Below are 19,872 nucleotides of genomic sequence, written 5' to 3'. Positions count from 1 at the left end.
GCCCAAACAGCTATCTTTCCTCAGATTGAACATTTCGATATTAACCCTTCTATGGTTTAAAGATCATTTTAACCACTTTTAGAATCTGTCAACAATATCTAAATAAAAAATAGCTAAAATCAGTTTTCTATAAGGAGTTTTAAATATATATAATTTCTCATCGTCTGTAATCTTTATGATCAAACCATTTATGGCCTTTCAACAAGTTACACAACTTTAAATGTTTTCTTTAAATCTATATATGTGACTCTAAACCACAAAACCAGTCTTAGCAAAGTATCACAGGTATATTTTGTATGGATCAAAAATGTATGCCAAAAATCATTAGGATATTAAGTACAGATCATGTTCCGTGAATATATTTTGTACATTTTATACCATAAATATATCAAAGCGTAATTTTTGATTAGTGTTATGCATAGCTATGAACTTAATTTGGACAACTTGGGCAGTTTTCTAAGTATTTTGATATTTTTGCTCTCTCAGATTCCAGATTTCCATCCTACATCAATGGATAGCTTATTTATTAAAAAAGTTGACCTTATGATGACTAGTTATGTGGTCCAGGGTCACATATGTATATCACATCATATACTTTGCAAGCAGATCAAAAACATTGTCTTTAGAGGGTCTTTAGTGCCTCATGAAATTCATCTTTTTTTTATGTGACACAAATTTGACTCAAGGATTACAAGAGAATGCAGTTTATAAGGGCAGCAAAAGGGTCAACAAATCTTATCATGTGTTTTAATTTGCATTTTACAGTTTTTTTTAATTTAGGGTGAGTGGGTGAAACCCAAGTATTTAGAGTTTTGCCTTGACGTGAATATGTAAATGTGTTTTTAGTTCACCCCACACACATGTAAGTGTGTTTAACGATGCTCTCCACATTTTTATTGTTCCTCTGAGTTACTATTAATGGACAGGTTTCGTTGAGCAGAAATGCTGCACTTCAGGTTGGACTTAGTCAGTTCAGCCCAAACTGCCTCTTCAAGTTCTGCTGCTTGATTAGGTTGTCTTATGCTTTACCTCCTTTTAGAAAGGTTGGGCTTCTTTTAAAGTTTAAAATATAGCTGGATATAGGTCAGGATGTGTTTAGAAGTGACTTAGAAGTCCTTTGTTTAATGTATGTTGTATCTTCTTAAAGTGACAGTATGTGCACCAGATGTTGAGGTGGTTTTTCTTGTTTAGTCAACAGTGGAAGTAACTAAATTGTCCTCCAATTTGCTTTCTCTAGTTTTGTGTTTACATTTTGCTTCGGAGACAAATCCAATAAGACATTTGCATATTTGTCTAATAAAATGTATTGAGATGTTACCCCATTATCTGATCAGCAACGGTTTCTTAACAGTCTTTTACAGGAAGTTTAGTCTAGTTTAGCTTGTGACATGCACTCCAGGCAACCTGTCCTGGTATTTGACACTTACGTGATATGTGCACTTTACTGTAAGCCGCTGCGGTACGGAAATATATTTTGAGAAATATTATTCCTCGGGTAAATATGCAAGCTCAAGCCATTAGTGGCCGATATTTATACAGATGACAAGGCATAGATTATATAATGCAAATTGGAAATGGCACATAATACAATTTATTTGGTGATTTTTCTATGTTCGTTTATACACGACTGTTTTGAGGGCAACACGTTTAAAGCAAACTTGCTTTTTTGGGTGAATTTAAACAGATGCCGCGCATTGCCTTTTATGGCTTTCGCGATGGGCCACATTTGTTGTTCAGCTGCAAATTTGCTGTTCTCATTTTCTTTTTTTTCAGACATCACAAACGAACCCTGAACTCCCTTCGCTGTCAGGCTTTACCGAGCAAGGACACGTCATTTCGACGTCTGCTTTTGCTCTCTCGCGCTAAATAGAGCTTTACTGTTTAATAAGCTAACAAATCAGTTTTAATGATTTGTTTGTTTTTGCACTGAGCTCTCAATCACGTTCCCAAACCAGTCTTGAAGTTTGCAATCATCTCCACAGCATTTCTAGCAGTTCCCAATGCAACGCACAAGTCCAGAGCGTATCCTCTTCAAGAGATCGGAGCAGATTGTTTGTGCCATATGTGTTTATGTTGCTGGCCACTTGACAGTTCCTTTAGCTGGTTTGTGTTAAGGGCCCAGCTGAGAGCGTAATGAGCCTCTTTCCATTTGTGCGGACTGAAGCGGCCTTTTAGCACCCGCCGCAGAAGTGGCTCTCCAAATGGTGACCACTTACCTGTCTGTCAACAGAGCTCTGAACAAATATCTAGCTGAGTGTGTGTGTTTTCAGGCGTTTGAGAGAAAGAGAACATCCCGCGCGATGCGCTGCCGTTTGGCCTTCTCGCCGGCCCGTGTTTGCAGAAGGAAACATTTTTATACGGTCTTCAGTTCCCCAAAATTAAATTTTTCCCTTTCAAATTAAAGTCCTTTTCCACTTCACGCTCGAAGGAGCCTGCGGCGAGACGCGAGCCAAAGCACACACAATGTGTCGCTGTGCTTTATTAATTATGATGGAGAGACGGCCTATGAAAGCGTGTTTACATTGCGCTGAGAATTAATGCCCGCTCTCGGGACACTTGTTTACATACATTTCCTGCGCGAGGCATTGGCAGATACGATTTTTTTGGTCTCCGTGGCCGTTTTTGACTCGAGGGAGGGGCGAGCTGTGGGCTAGAACAGTATAGCCTTTGTTTCTGTCTGTCTGAAGTTGCTAAACTTTCCAGTTGTTCTTGAAACCGACTGTTTGTGGCAGCGCACCGGGGTTCACGCGGCAGTCAGCTACGCTCCGTGCAAACGTGCACCTGAGTTGCAGCTAATCTAATGATCTGAATTGGGAAAAAGGAAGGCAAGTTGATTATTTTTGGCCTTCTGTCTGGTGGTTGCTTTTGTTTGTCATTCTTTGTTAAGAAGCTCTTTCATGTGATTACCAGAGTGTGATTACAGTGAACATTGTTAACATTTTTGTCATATCACAAAGGTAATATACTATGAATGAACTCATACTTAGTGCTCAAACCCCAAATCATAAGTATTAATAGAATTTGATGTAGTTCCAAAGCCCAATTAGTGGAAATATCATCATTTGTTTTCCACAGAAGAAAGCCAGTCATACGTTTGGAAATGACATGCTGGTAAATAAATGATCTTGAAAGTTCTTGGACCATTTGTGCCATGCAGATTGATGTTTCTCATATGTGACCCTGGACCACAAAACCATTAAGTCGCATAGGTATATTTGTAGCAATAGCCAATAATGCATTGTAGGGGTTAAAATTATTTATTTTATGCTAAAAATCATTAGCATATTAAGTAAAGATCATGTTCCATGTTGATATTTTGTACATTTTCATATGCTAAATGTATCAAAACTTAATTTTTGATTAGTAATATGCATTGCTAAGAACTTAATTTGGACAAATTTAAATGTGGTTTTCTCAATATTTTGTTTTTTTGCACACTCAGATTCCAGATTTTTAAATAGTTGTATCTCGGCTAGATATTGTCCTAACAAATCATGCATCAATGGAAAGCTTATTTATTCAGCTTTCATATGATGTATAAATCTCAGTTTCAATAAATTGACCCTTATGACTGGTTTTGTGGTCCAGGGTCACATATAATGGGGCATATAAAAGAAATGTGTGGTATTACTGTCAGAGAACTGACTTTCATCTGGCATGTGATGAAACGGATGAAAAATTCCCCTAAATTTACATCGAAGGAGGGACTCTTTGACTTGGACCAGTACATATCCACCTAGCAATTACCCCAAACACCCTAGAATTGTGTTTTGCACCACTTACTTTTCTTTGTTAAATATAAAAGTCTAGTATTGTTTTGATTATATGTGACCCTGAACCATAAAACCAGTCGTCAGTAGCACGGATATTTGTAGCAATAGCCAAAAGTACATTGTGTGGTTCAAATTGATCAATTTTTCCAAAAATTATTAGGATATTAAGTAAAGATCATGTTTCATGAATATATTTTGCCAGTGTTCTACCATAAATATATCAGAACTTAATTTTTGATTAGTAATATGCTTTGCTAAGAACTTCATTTGGACAACTTTAAAGGTGGTTCTCTCAGTATTTCTTTTTTTTTGCACACTCAGATTCTAGATTTTCAAATAGCTGTATCTCGACCAAATGTTGTCCTATCCAGCTTTCAGATAATGTATAAATCTCAATTTAAGAAGAATGGCTCTTATGACTGGTTTTGTGGTTCAGGGTCACATAATATCAACTGCATCTAGTTTTGGAGTTTTAAAACAAAATTACTGTTTAAAATTTAAATGCAACCAACTGATTTAGCTTTTTTGGTGGTGATTTGTCTTTTATGCTTTTGCAATATTTGATTTGGAAATCTCTAAGCTAAATTTCCATCTAATTTTAATCATCAAGAAACTTGAAGAACATTTTCTGAATTAAAAAGTAAATAAAACAGATTTTTTTGGAGTACATTTTGCAAGATCTTTTAATTCAGCGTGTTGCCGTTTCTACATGGTAGAACATAGTTTCTACACCCAATCTTTGTTGTTGTATGTGCCTGAGTAGCTTGTATCTATGTCTTCATCTGGTTTTGGCATAGAAGTGTGACTCAGAGATCAGCACATGGGGCCTCTTTCTCTCTGGCGTCCCGAGAGTCCTGTGAGCGTTTGTCTCCTTATGCATGTCTTTTCGGTTTTCGTGGGGTTTGGCTCGAGCCCCTGCCTCAGCCACTAAATGACCAAGTCAGGCAAGAGCACTCCTTCACAAATTCGCCTGACGATTTTCCGCGGAAAGTGCTGAATCAGACGTTCGAGCGAGTCCTCTGGCACGCGCCGCGCTCTTTGTGTCAGTCTTTCCTCTGCTGACTGAATCAGGACTAGAGTAAACCATATGGAGAGATCTGAGAGCAGACGGCCGTCCTGGAAAGTCACCCACGGTGAATAAAGTCGAAAATCAGGAATTGGGAGCCGTTAATATCTCAGAGATTCATGTCTAGCTGTCCCGTATGCGTCAAGAGTTATTTCCACAAGGTGCTTCTGTTCACCTAAAAGAGGCATTTTAACACTCTTAGACGAGTAAGAGCTTTTTATCCCTAAATTCACCCTCTGTCTTAGTAATTTTACATTTTTCTCGTCTGTCGAGTGGTTCGGCAGCTCTCTCTCTAAGGCTCTTCAACAGCTCTGATTGTTTCCTGAGTGCTGAGCCAGAGAGGAAGTAAGAGGAAGTTATTGGAGGAGAAGGGTAGAATTTATTAGAGCTAAACACAGAGGGAAAGAAAGCAAGCAAGCGAGCGGGTGAATGAATGCGATTGGGGAAAAAGAGATAATGTCGAGACCAAAAATGTTTACTCTTTCAGACAATCTAATAGTCCTGGAAGGGTGTTGAAGCGATGTCTCGCCGCTGACTTTTCCGAGACTTTTAAACAAAAACTAACTGTTATTTCTTGGAAGTCAGAGCTTTGACCTGCCGGACTTGATTAAATGCTATCAAACATGATTAAGATCATATCTGAGGCTCTGAACATATCTAAGCAATTATGTGTAAGCAAATAGTAACAGCTAAACAAACTTGATCATGCATGGTTCCAACGTGTCCAAATGTAAATGATATGGCTTCACCTCTCATTTGTTTACCACGGTAATTTTTTTGAGCAATGTTTACAGCTCAATTGAAAATGCATCTTGTTTATTGCCGCAAATATTTAATGGTAACTCTATTGCCCCCTTCAGTAGTGAGGATTTTTTATTGCAGCTGTAACGCAAGAATTCACATTTGTGAGCCTGGACCACAAAACCACCAGTCATAGGGTTCAATTAAAAAAAAAAAAAAAAAAAATTAACACACACACACACATATATGCATTTTCTGAAAGCTGAATAAATAAGCTTTCAATATTCGGACAATACTAAACTATTTAAAAATCTGAATATTGAGAAAATCGCCTTTAAAGTTGTCCAAATGAATTTTTTTAGCAATGCATATTACTAGATGCACTATTTATATTTTATATATATATATATATATATATATATATTTTTTTTTATTGTTTAAGTTTTTTTTTATTCATTATAAGGATCAGTATTGGGTAATGCATGCACATTTCTACATTTTAGCTTTCTTTTGTTGTAATCTGATGCTTACTTGCTTTATCTTTAAAAAATAAACTTCAAAACAGTTCACTACAATCTTATCAAATCTCAAAATAAGCATTTTTTTTTTCAATTTCTGATTAGCATTTTAAATTTTAATTATAAAATGTATTTATACATAGGATAAACTAAATTAGATTGTATAATTGTGTAGAAAAAAAAATTTAATATTGGTATTTTATTGATTATTGGGCAAACAGTCTAAAAAAATAAAGGTGCTTAAAAGGTTCTTAACAGCGATGCCATAAAAAAAAACATTTTGGTTCCACAAAGAACCATTCAGTCAAAGGTTCTTTAAAGAACCATGTCTTTCTTACCTTTTTATCATCTAAAGAACTTTATTTTGCCACAAAGAACCTTTTGTAAAACAGAAAGGTTCTTCAGATGTTCAAGGTTCTTTATGGAACCATTTAAACATTTAATGTATCTTTGTACATTAAGTGTATGCTGATTTCTATTAAATTGTTATTTTAGGCTTTTCAGCTGATAAAACAAAAAGTTCACATAGTTCTAGTCAAACTTAGTTGATCTTCTAAGTTTGGCCACCCATAGGTTTTATGATGGTCAGTTCCTGGTGTGTGGCCTTAGGTCTGAAGGCCATAAACGGCGTGAAGACCATCCAAGCCAACAAGCTAAAAAAGAGAAACAAACTAGAGCGAATGGCAGGTTTGCCTACGTTTGTCACTCTTGGGCCCACGTTTATTCTTTCCTTCAGACATGTTCAGACTTGGACTGCCGCGACGATCATGTGAACAGTCACTGAAATTTGTAAAACAGCCAATCACATTTTCAGATTTTGATTAACCCACCCATCAGATTTGCATATACCGCATTCGTTGCCAGATAAATCAAGTTAGTGCTTTCTAATGATTCTCATTTGCCAGCCACAAAAGGCAAAAGTGATGCTGGGAAGATGCAGCTTCCAAAGAATAGGATGAGTCATACTCTCTCAGCCTAGATTAACAGGTTATCTTCTGCTTTGATGAATCATACTAGTAAGGAATGAGTTTCTCACTGACGTGAGTTTCCTCTTCAGTAGGAAGTCCGTTTCATGTGCTTTTGGCCGTAGTTGGAAATCAGTGCCGGACGATGAGAAGGAGACGCTCTAAACGTCTTTATCTGTAATCTGAACCCAACCAGCAGCTGCTGCTACACTTGTCCAGCCCTGTTGTTCTCTCACTGCTGACTGTGTGTGTGTTTTTCGAGAAGGAGCCGAGTACACTGAAGAGCATTCGGTGTGTACGATCTTGCGTGAGTGAAGGGCGGGTGTGTTGTGGAGGCTGCCCGGAGGGATCTGCTCCCTGGGGGCGACTATTGCCAACAAGTGTTCCAGCTGCAACAGTTTCCTAACAAATCTCACATTCTGAGCTGCGTTCGACAGGAAAAACAGTTGGAGGACAATTGTTGAATGTGCTTTGTGCATTAGTTTGAATACTAAAAAAGGGAATTCTCACTCTTGTAAGATTCAATTCTAGGTCATTTTGCTTTCACTCTTAAATATATCTATCTATAAATAAAAGTTCCAATTAAAGGTTTCTGCATTAACATCATAGACGATCCATTTTGGGTTTCTCAAAGAACCTTTTAACCTTTAAAATAACCTTTTTTTGTGTTAGGAACATTTTAAAAATCTACAGAACCTTGGAAAGGTTTCGTGGTTCTTGAAAGTTCTTAATGGAACCATTGATGCCACTTTTAAAAATGAAGGTTATTTATAGGCTTTGATAGTTCCATGAAGAACCTCCAGCATTCATGGAACTTTTCCTTGTGCAAAGGTCCTTTATATGCATCTATGCCATAGTAGATCAGTTTTGGCTTCCTCTAAGATCCTTTAACTGAACAGTTCTTAAAAGAACCATTTTTTTTAGTGTTAGGAACATTTTGAAAATCTAAAGAGACTTCGAAAGGTTCCATGGATGTCAAAGGTTCTTCATGGAACCATTGATGCCACTAAAACAACTTTTTAAGAGTACAGGCTACACCTATTAAAAAAAGAATGTTTTTCTATTGGCATTTATGGAATCTTTACATCCAACGAACCATAATATTCTATTTCTATTGCACAAAAGGTCTTTTATATGCTCCTAAAGAATAAAGGTCCCAAAAGGGTTTTCAAAGCAATGCCGTAGAAGAACCATTTTGAGTTCCTCAAAGAACTTTTAACTGAACAGTTCTTAAAAGAAACAATTTTCTTAGTGTTATGAACATTTAAAAAACAGTACTTAACAGAATATTTTTTTTTTTGTGTTCAGAACATTTTAATAATCTAAAGAAACTTTTTCTACTATAAAATATCTTGGAAAGTTTCCATAGATGCTGCAGATTCTTCATGGAACCATTAATGCCACTAAAATAACCTTTATTTTAAGAGTACCATCTACACTCTTAATAAATAAAGGTGCCAAAAGGAGGTTTTTGCATCTATGCTTTAAAAGATCCATTCTGGGTTCCTCAAATAACTTTTAAGAGTGTAGTCTTAAAAATAAAGGTTCTTTATCGACATTGATGGTTCCATGTAGAACCTTTAACATCCTTGGAACCTTTCCATGCCATGAAAGGTTCTCTATAGTGGAAAAAGGTAAAAATGTTCACTTCTTTGGGGAACCATAAATGGTTCTAATATGGAATTGATGAGAAACACCCCTTTTAGAACCTTTATTTTCAAGAGTGAATCGCATTTTAAAACTCTTAAAAAACTTGGAGAGGTTCCATGGATGCTAGATGTTCCTTATGGAACCACTGATGCCACGAAAGAACCTTCATTTTTAAAAATTAAAGTTCTTTATTGGCATTAATGGTTCCATAAAGTACTTTCCACATCCATGGAATGTTTCCATGCCATAAAAGGCTATTTATATAAAAAAAATGTTCTTCAGACTACGTATGGTTCTTCAGAAAGGTTTTTTGGGGAACCATATATGGTTCTATGACATTGCTATTAAATCCCCCTTTTGGAACCTTCATTTTTGAATGTGTAGAATATTTTTAAAAATTTGATGAATCTTTTTCCATTATAAGAACCTTGGAAAGTTGTCATGGTTGTTGAAGGTTCTTCACCACTGATGTCACTAAAATAGCATTTATTTTGAAGACTACAGGCTGCACTTTTAAACATCATTAAAGTTCTTTTCCTGGCATTGATGGTTCCATGAAGAAAGTTTAACAGTCATAGAACCTTTCCATTGTGGAAAAGGTCCTTTATAAACCCATAGTAGATCCATTTTGATTTTCTCAAAGAACCTGTGTGTTAGGAAGTGTTAGGAACATTCAAAATCTAAAGAACCTTTTTCCACTATAAAGAACCTTGGAAAGGTTCTGTGGATGCTGAAGGCTCTTCATGGAACCACTGATGCCACTAAAATAACCTTCATTTTTAAGAGTACAGGCTACACATTTAAATTATTTTATTGGCATTGATAGTTCCATGAAAAACCTTCAACATCAATGGGAACCTTTCCATGGTGCAAAAGGTCCTTTAAACACTTAAAATTTAAAAGGTTTTTAGATGCCATAGAATATCCATTCTGGTGATAATTAGTGTTAGGAACACCTTCAAAATCTAAAGAACCTTTTTCCACTATAAAGGTTCCATGGATGCTGAAGGTTCTTTATAGAATCACTAATGCCACTAAATGTTCTTCACTCAGTTAGTTTTACATTTCAATACAATTGATGGTTCCATGAGGAACCTTTAACATCCATGGAATGTTTCCATGCAACAGAAGGTTCTTTATAGTGGAAAAAGTTCCAAATGTTCCTCAGACTAAAAACAAAAAAAAGTCTCTTTTCAGAACTGTTCACTGAAACATTTTTGGGGAACCATAAATGGTTCTTCTGTTGCATTGCTGATAAACACTTATTTTGGAACCTATTTTTAAGAGTGAAGAACATTTAAAAAAATCTAAAGATCCTTGGAAAGGTTTCATGGATCTTGAAGGTTCCTATGCAGGACAGTTGTGATACCTTAGCTCAGATCCCTCCAGTTCTCCTACATCTCTATGTTTAGGTTTCATATCTGATGGGAGTGTCCAACAGAAGGGAAAACAAAAGGTAGGTTCTGGTCTTTAGGGTAGGCTCCCATTAGCTTCCCCCGCATCCCTTATTTTGCTGGCAGGACAGCGTGAAGACCTCCCTCCTGGACAGGATCCTCCACTCGCTTGTTTCCCGCCAAAAATGTCCGCCTGGGATGACTAACGCGCAGATGGACTCCAGCGCTCGCTCCATGCGCTGGAAAGTCCCTCCGCTCCTCTGACAGTTAGCGGAGACCCTGAAATGTAATAAGATGACTTATTGAGACTGGAAGAGACTTTATAAAAACCGAGATGTGGAGATGCAGGATGAGCTCTGTAGAGAGCTTCTTTGACAAACCTAGCACATTCACGTAAATGGGATTGTTATTGTGACAGCGGGACTTCTCGTAATATTGTTTTGAGATAATGGAAAGTCCAGAGTTGGATTAAATCCCATGATTGACTCATGAATCTCTCTCTGATTAAGCTGAAACTTGATTTCTCCTTAGAACACTCTGGCATTTTCTTGGTGATGGCTGATAAATGTGAATTTTTAACTTTGTATTTTTGTTTATTTTGTACTTTTTTTTTCTTTTTTTTTTTTTTTTTGAATGTTTTAAGGATAAACGTGACTCTTTAAACTGTATTATTGATATTTAAACTGATAAAAAATGGTCAGATCTTTAGTTGGTTTGCATATTGTTAGATAAAAATGTAATTTGTTTAAAATATATTAAAGGTTTGCTCAGAGCTTGAAAGATATTTTAAACTTTTTTTTATTTAACAGGCATTTTGTTTCTTTGTTTATGTCAGATTTCTATTTAAATATACTTTTATTGATATTTGTATTTAAATAAAAATCTATTATGTAAAGTATATAAGTTTGTGTTTACATAATATGTGACCCTGGACCACAAAACCAGTCTTAAGTCGCTGGGGTATATTTGTAGCAATAGCCAAAAATACATAGTATGGGTCAAAATTATTGCTTTTTCTTTTATGCCAAAAATCATTAGGAAATTAAGTAAAGATCATGTTCCATGAAGATTTTTTTGTAAAATTTCTACTGCAAACATATCAAAATGTAATTTTTGATTAGTAATATGCATTGTTAAGAGCTCAATTTGGACAACTTTTAAAGGTGATTTTCTCAGTATTGATTTTTTTGCACCCTCAGATTCCAGATATTCAAATAGTTGTATCTCGGCCAAATATGGTCCTATCCTAACAAACCATATATCAATAGAAAACTTATTTATTGAGCTTTCATATGATGTATACATCTCAATTTTGTAAAATTTAACCTTATGACTGGTTTTGTGGTCCAGGGTCACATATGTATTTATTTTAGTAAAAAAAATTATATATAAAATATAAATGTGTATTTATAATTTAAATTACATGTATATCTAAATATATATAGACAAATATTTTTTAAATATATACACATGTATGAGTATGTATATATATACATTATAAATATACACAATACTCACACATACATGCAATTAATCGTTATTAATCATTTGACAACCTTAATATACATATACATTTATTTATTTTTTTCTTTGTTTAAATAGTTAATAGTAGGTCTACTAAATGATTTTCATAAATTCAATACTTATTGGTTATCTGTTTTTAAAATGTAAATTATATTTTGAAGCTGATAACTAATACTGGGTTCAAAATACAACTTTTTATAATTGCTTATTTTAGTAATTTTGGTTGAAATAAAATTTACATACTGGATAATTTCATATTTCTAATTCTTTTTTTTTTTTTTTTTTTTTTACTTCCTGACAAATCGGGAAGCTTTAAGTGCTAATGGTACATAATGAAGTACAAACGGTGCACATTAGGTGTATTAATGTTTTATCAGTTATTTTCTCCCTCTCATTATGGCTATTATTCATCAGCAGTACACAATGCGTACTAGCTAAATTGTACTTAAACTACAGTTTATGATGGTAATTAGCAATTATTTCCGCTGTTTAATCAACATGCCTGCAGCTGAAATAATAGCTTGTATTTTGTAAAACTTTAAATCAGTTAACTGCACTGAAAAGCGTCTATATCAGTTGTGCAATTTGATGTGCTACGTCATGAAATCACCATTCGGTTTTAGTTCAGTCCTCCGTTTCTTGTACATGTGCGCCTTGTGTGTGACCACAATGTCTGACTTTGAGTCATAAACAACCTCGCTGAGAGGAAAATCCGAAAAGGCCACCAAGTAAACCTCAATCAGTGCCCCTTTCCTGGAACGGCCGTATGACTAAGTCTTTATGATTCTGGTAAGAATGGTCTGGCAACTCGAGTCCCCCCCCAAACTGCTCCATTATTCCATGCCAGATTCCATGGTTAAGAAGTGTCAGCTTGGGGAAAAACTGGCTCAAAGTCCATGTTTTGTAATTGATGTTAGATCATACTAAAGTAAGTTTCCCTGGGCTTTCTCCTACAGAGATCGCGAGGAATCCGGTGAACCCAGAGAATCGGTGCCAGAGCCAACTCTGTGCTTCATCCGACAACAATACGTACTGTGTTGGAGCTCTGTGAGATAGTGGGCAGGGAGGGCTTGTGTTCATTCAATGGGCGTCTGAATGAATGTGTGCGCTGCGTGGCTTTCGCTGCATTATTTACATTCCTGGACCACATGGAAATTCTTCGGCATTATATACTGACTGAGAGCTCTGTTTGGTTCGGGAGGGAGAGAGAGGAGGCGGGAAAGAGGAGGTTGCGCGCCCGTGTCGGACTGAGAATATGTGTACCGTGCCATTCGAAGTGAAGCCCCAGCTGCCTTATGGGAAAATTAAGTTTTTGTGTTTGCATCAGCTGCATCACATAGAGCCGAAATGGCCTTCAGCGTCGCAGGATGAGCGTGTTTGTTTTGCAACAGATGTTTTGCCGTTGTGTCCGTCTGGCCTTATTCTTGCTCGCTTGCCATGTCTCTTTTTGAAAGAATCTGAAAGTTCATGTTTGCAAAGTTGCTTTGAGATGAAAGGGTAAGATAGAGAGAGAACGCGCTGCCAGATGTTCGTCGCAATTAGTATTAAAAATAAACTTTTTTTTTTTTTTCTTTGTTGGCAAGGCATTGCATCAGTGTGTTTTGCAACTGCTAGTTTGTTTCTCTTTTTTTTGTTCCTTCAGGACACAGTTTAGTGAATTTGAATGCATTGCTTTTTTCCCATTTATTATTTGCTACCACTGGGGTTGGCATAAAAAGTGTTGTTTAACACGTAAAAAATATTAACTTGCCTTGGTATTATCATCATGGTCGAAGAAAATCACCATGGCTTATTTTTATGCAAATGCCATGGGACTGTTTTTTTAAGCATGGTAATGAGAAATAAACTGAGGGAGAAAATGACATTTAAAAGAAAGGAGACAAACCAGCAGTTATAAAACACATTTTTGGGAAATTATAAAATAAAACTAAATAAAAATGTTAAAGCAATAACACATAAATAAAAAAAAAGAAGAAAAAGTATTAAAACTATTAAGAATAATCATAATATATATATATATATTTTTTTTTTTTTAATTTTTTTTTTTTTTTTTAACAATTAAATTTACCAGTAAATATTAAAATGATTAATTATTAACAAAATAATTATATAATTATAAAATATATAATAATTATTATTATTTTAATTATTTATTGTATTCACTTACCAAAGTCCACAGTAACACACATTATCAAAAACACACACATTTATTTAATTATGCATGTTTATATATAATTTCTCTGCAGTTTGTGTGTGTGTGTGTATACACACACAGATGCATGAGATATATATATATATATATATATATATATATATATATATATATATATATATATATATAAAAAATATACACTTTTTTTGCATGTTTTTTTCCCTTTTTAATAATAATTAAAATTGCAATACTTTTATTGTTGATAATCATTTTAAAATTTACTGATAATTTTAAAATACTTATTATTCATTTTAATTGTTTTGCTTTTTTCTTTTTTTTTATTTAAATAAAAAACAAAAAAAATAATTTCCCTGAAACTTGTTTTACAACTGCTGGTTTGTAAATGTTTATAATATCTTAAAACCACAGTGTTCTTCGAAGTACCTTACAGTCAATGTCCAATGGTATACAAATATAGTATTAGTTTTAGTATTTTGTAATAATAAGCCACGTCCAGGCCTCTTTCCCGCTGTACTACTAGCTCTGTCTTTATCAGAAATGTGTCGAGAACGCTCGAATCCCCGGGCGTGCTGATGTTGCGTTTTGTCCAAAACAATCCCACTGTTTTTCAGACTCCGAATGGATGTCTAAATTGGTCAGTCCTCCCCTCCCTCCTGCTTTGTCCCCCCCGACTCCCCTTGACTCCAGCACTCCTCCCTCCTTCACCTCCCCCTCCCCTCATCCTTTGCTCGCCTCTCCTTATTTGGGCAGAGTGCTTGGGAGCGCAGGGTGGGGAAGAGGGTAGAGCGAGAGGGGGCTCGGTTGACATAAGGGAGAGGGAGAGAGAGAACTAACGCCGCACTTCCTTAATAAGGACATGTCTGGAATTTAAGCCCAACTCTCCAATAGAACGGCTTCTCCGCGTTCCCCGTGCACACACTCGTCTCTCACCCTCTCCCCTAGTGCACACACACACAGACTAAATGGAGAGCTTTTTCAGAGCATGCAGTCATGCCTTTTTTTACTGAGAAGTTTGTTTGTGTTTACATTATGTGATTTTATTTGGCAGAAATCACTGTGTGTCGATATAGTTAGTGGTGAGCAGCAAGTTTGTGATTGTGTGCATGAATTTAGCTGGTGATTTCATTGGTAACACCATTTGTGACCCTGAACCACAAAACCAGTCATAAGGGTACATTTGTTTTGTTTTAATTGAGATTTAAGATGAATAGATAAGCTTTCTATTGATGTATGGTTTGTTAGGATATGATAATATTTGGTCAAGAAAGATACAATATCTGATGGTGCAAATAAATCTGAATATTGAGAAAATCGCCTTTAAAGTTGTTCAAATGAAGTTCTTAGAAATGCATATTACTAATCAAAAATTAAGTTTTGATATTTTTACGGTAGGAAATTCACAAAATATTTTCATGGAACATGATCTTAATATCCTAATGATTTTTTGCATAAAAGAAAAATTGATAATTTTGACCCATGCAGTGTATTTTTGGCCGTTGCTACAAATATACCTGTGCTACTTAAGACTGGTTTTGTGGTCGAGGGTCACATTTGTGCTGGCAAAATTAATGAAAAATCATTTTCATTAATTGAAATATAATATATTAGGTGAAAAACCCAAAATAAACCTTGGCAACTAAGTCATATGTGCTAAAATTATTAAAACTAAAATAACAAACTAAAAGCTTAGCTAATTATAAAACAAAATGTAATTATTGTTTTTAAAGGACATAAAGTTACTAAAGCTAAAATTAAAATGAACACTGAACATATTAAAAATAAAATTGAATTGAAAAGCATCACATTATTTATTAAATTATTTCTTTGAATTGCATTTGTGATGTATTTCCCATATTTGTCTGTCCAAACACAACTTTTTACTTTTTTGCTTTACTAAATAAAATGTCTGTCAATAAGGGATGGACCAGAATATTCGATTATTCGAATATTCGTTCGGTGGGTTGGCATTCGATTTTAAATTTTGAGATTCGAATGTTCTATTTTTTTCATACACCTTGCATCCCCCGCAAAACGGTTCTGATTCACGCTTAATTATGAATGAAGAAGAGAGAGAGAGATTGAGCAATATTTGAGAGACACTACTAAAGTACAGTCGGGCCCACTTGAATGCTGGAAGCAAAACTAGGGCTGTGACTGTCGCAATGACAACCGCGCCTCCGCGTTCAAATGCAAGCAGTAGGCTAAAGCCGACCGCAAAGCCCCAGCAAAAATAATTACCATGAATGTGTCAGGGGAAAAAAGTAAGGAGATATTCAAATTATTTATTAATAAACTAATATTTGACACAAAGATAAAGTTGACGATCCTGATTCGCCATCTGCTCATGAACACGCCTTTACTGCCTAAATGCATATTTATGGATTAGGCCTATAGCTAATGAAAGAATTTTGTTTTCAATTTGAATTATTTAAATTTGTTATTTACAGTATATAATGATATAATACTCTTACCTTTATGAGCAAAAATGAAGTTTCACATCGCACCAGCGCCTCCATGTCCTGCAAAGAGGCTTCAGCTTTACTCTCCGCACAAACGATCGAATAAGAGCCTAATAGCACACATTTATCTAGGTTAAATGATTAAACTAATATTGTGATATGCTTTAAGTTTTTTATATCTATGGATTTTAATTTAAATCATGATGACTTGAGAAGGCTAAATTGATCTCTCTGCTGCTGGCCGCTTGGTCGTCACTTTAAAAAAAAAAAAAAACTTGAATATAACAAATAAAAAGTGTTCCAAATATATTTCTAAATTAACTTTAGAACCTAAATAAACGAAAATAAATGTAATCACTTTGCTATTAAAAACAGCAGCTATGTAATGGGGAAGTGAAAGGGAAAAAAGACCGGTTTCAGTCGGACTCGGGCCAGTAATTCTGATGAGATGTCGGAATAGGTCCGGGTGAGGTTTTAGGAATTTTTGCAACGAATGTTTGTTGAATAGTCTATTTAACATTCTTATTTAGGCTAGTTTAAAATTTAAATGTATTATTTATTTGATTTATTTTAGCGTTTTGTTGACTGCTTGTTTACTGACAGAAGTGCTCAAATAAACACGTACGTTTGTTAATGTTTGAGCCTCATTTATTTGGGGTTTCAAAATAATATACATATGTATTTTATATATATATAGGCCTATATACACAAACGTTATAGATAATGTATATTTATTTATAAATAATTTAGATATAAAAATCTCGACATAATAAAAATGCAAACAGACAGACACACAGAGATCCCTGCCTTTATTAGAAAGAAGAATATGTTTAGCCCCTCCCTCCGAAGCGTCCAATATTCGGTATTGAATACTACCGAAGCTTCGAAGCTCAAAAAATGGTATTTAGACCAGCCCTACTGTCAATGTTTACATTTTGGTAAATGATGGAAATGTTTCAGAGCATGCAGTCATGCTTTTTTTTTCTGAGAAGTTTGCTAGTTTGTTCTTACATTACGTGATTTTATTTAGCAGAAATCACTGCGTATAGATATAATTAGTGGTGAGCATTATTGAAAGTTTGTGATTGTGTGCATGCATGCATTTAGCTGGTGATTTCATTGGTAACGCCATTTGTGCTGATAAAATTAATGAAAAATATTTTTTATTAATTGAAATAAAGCTAAAATAAAATATAATGTTAGATGGAAAAACCCAAAATACCCAAACCCAAAAGTCATTGGAGCAAATATTACTTCATCTAAAAGCTTAGCTAAATGTAAAGCTATAAATATAAATTTAGATATAAAAATAAAATTATATTAAAAAAACAAAAACTAATGTATGTATTAAATGATATGAAGTTACTTAAGCTTGAGCTTAAATTAAGATGAATATTGAATATATTTAAAATAAAATTTAATGCCAAACATTAATAAATGCTATAGTAGTGTATAAATTATAATGAAATAACAATGCACAACCGTTTTAAATCAACAATATCTCATCATTTATCAAAGTATTTCTTTCAATTGCATTTACAATGTATTTCCCTCATTTTTCTTTCCAAACAGACATTTTCTCCTTTTTGCTTTACAGAGGGTTTTGTTAAAAAAAAGAGAAAAAAGAAAGAAATGTATCTGTCAATGTTGTTTACATTTTGGCAAATGATGGAAATGTTTCCGTTAATGCAACCTTTCATGTAACATGCAAGAAGTGATTTGCATTTTACACCTTTTCCGACCACACTGGATGTTTACACAAAGTGTAAATTCAATCCTGCTGAAAAATATACAAATACTATCCAAATACAAAGTTAATGTTTATTCCATAAAAGTGAGCACTGCTTAAATCACCTTAGCAAGCAAATGTGAATCACCTACAACACCCTAACATTGTAGCCTCTCGGTTTTCCATGCTTTAATTCTAAATATAACGGTTATAACTTAATTTTGACTGTTTTGTATTATAATACAGTGTAGTTCAGGCTTGAGGTTAAAGGTCTGCAGTTTGTAACTGATACAGACAAGTGTGTATTTGAGATAAACCAATGCGGTTCAACTGCAGGATTAGACATTATGTAACTTCTCTGGAACATCCATGGGATGATTGCATGGGATGAATGATGTTGTGTGTCACCTGAGAGGCAAATGCACTTTGGAAATGCATTGCTAATTGTCCTCTCTGCAGCTTAAGACCGTGTTGAAGGCTTGCAATGTCGAAAAGTAATTAAGGCCGCTCACATATTCCAGCGCTCTCCGCGCCGTTGTTTTGCTCATTCGGTGTCTTCGGGCTGCCAAGTCAAGCTTATTCTTTCAGTGTGCGTGTAACCAGAGCGTTTGAATATCCCCAAAGGAAGGTCTCGATCAGAGTCGGCCGTATTTACCCAAGCTGCGCTTTTTCGTCAACATCAGCAGAAAGTGAAATAAAAGAATGAAATATGTGGGCACACCAGTGACTCCCGGGACCCGATCCTCATGAACAATACCATGCGAAAAAGAGGCAGCCTGAAAAACGCTTAAGATCCCTTAACCATTTTCAGACATTTAGACGGCCACATTGGACCGCGCGCGCCCGACCACAAGCATTTTTGCAGGCTAGTCCTAATTATCTAATCCTTTTAAATGGAGCTTTATATAATGTCTAAAATTCATTTGTCGTTTTGGAAGGCTTCGAGAAGAGGAAATGGTAATAAGAGTCACAGTTGCTGTTGTCTTCATCAGCCCGTGCCTAAAATTAACTGAAGGGAGCGGTTTTGAATGAGGATTTATTTGCTTAATCTTTATGTCCACAATAAAATAACGTTCTCTTTCTTTCTCCCTCTCTTTCCTGGTTTCTTTCTCGCAGTACTTGCGTAGTGTGGGGGCTCGTGGCAGGGCCCGGTAGGAGCCGGCACCATTGCGTCCAACAAGTGGAGTGCCAACGGCAGCCCGGAGCAGGGGCTGGAGGATGGGGGTGATGAGCTGGACAAGGCCATGGACGGAGACGCCGAAGGCGTGTGGAGCCCTGACATCGAGCAGAGCTTTCAGGAAGCATTGGCTATATATCCGCCCTGCGGTCGGCGCAAGATCATCCTGTCAGATGAGGGAAAGATGTACGGTAAGTGAGCTTGCAATGCAATCATATGCATTCATCGCAATGCAGAAACATGTAAAATCTAGGGCCCTGTGATGTCCACGTTGTGGAAAACAAGGACGGAATCACAGAATCCAGGAGGGTTGTGCCGATAGACAATAGTATCGTGTATCCACGATAGTCAGAGATATCGCCTGTTGCTGATGCCTGTGACGATAAGACTTTAAGATTATTATTATTATTATTATTATTATTATGCGTCAAAAAGGCACCTAACTTTAGCAATGTGGCGTGGAGAGTCGGTTCTAGGATGCCTCAGAAACTTGCCGCGGTAAACACAAGCATACAGTGGCTGCGTTGCGCCGCAGATGTGTGCAGTGAAAATGGGTAAGACATTTATTCATCATACAGTGTACATAGATTAAGTGTAGACAGTCATTAGGATAACAGAGGTAGTAAAATGTGGTTTAGGCTGAATTAAATACGATATATCAGAATCTGTCTGTATATAGTAAACATAAACATTCATTTCAGTA

The 19,872-nt window shown here is 35.5% G+C and overlaps 1 protein-coding gene across 1 annotated transcript in view; it reads left to right on the top strand.

The window, feature by feature from the left end:
- The first annotated feature begins 10,441 nt into the window (after positions 1–10,441).
- Positions 10,442–19,872, top strand: part of LOC141347616 (uncharacterized) — a 33,459-nt gene continuing 24,028 nt past the window's right edge. The window contains exons 1-4 of the mRNA XM_073852604.1: positions 10,442–10,500; positions 12,588–12,667; positions 14,416–14,555; positions 19,120–19,360. Coding sequence (XP_073708705.1) covers positions 10,442–10,500; positions 12,588–12,667; positions 14,416–14,555; positions 19,120–19,360 — 520 coding nt within the window. The remainder of the gene's footprint in view (positions 10,501–12,587; positions 12,668–14,415; positions 14,556–19,119; positions 19,361–19,872) is intronic.

This window comes from Garra rufa, chromosome 12 (genome assembly GCF_049309525.1).
Source record: "Garra rufa chromosome 12, GarRuf1.0, whole genome shotgun sequence".
NCBI classification, from domain to species: domain Eukaryota; kingdom Metazoa; phylum Chordata; class Actinopteri; order Cypriniformes; family Cyprinidae; genus Garra; species Garra rufa.
This window is presented reverse-complemented; position numbering and strand designations above follow the sequence as displayed.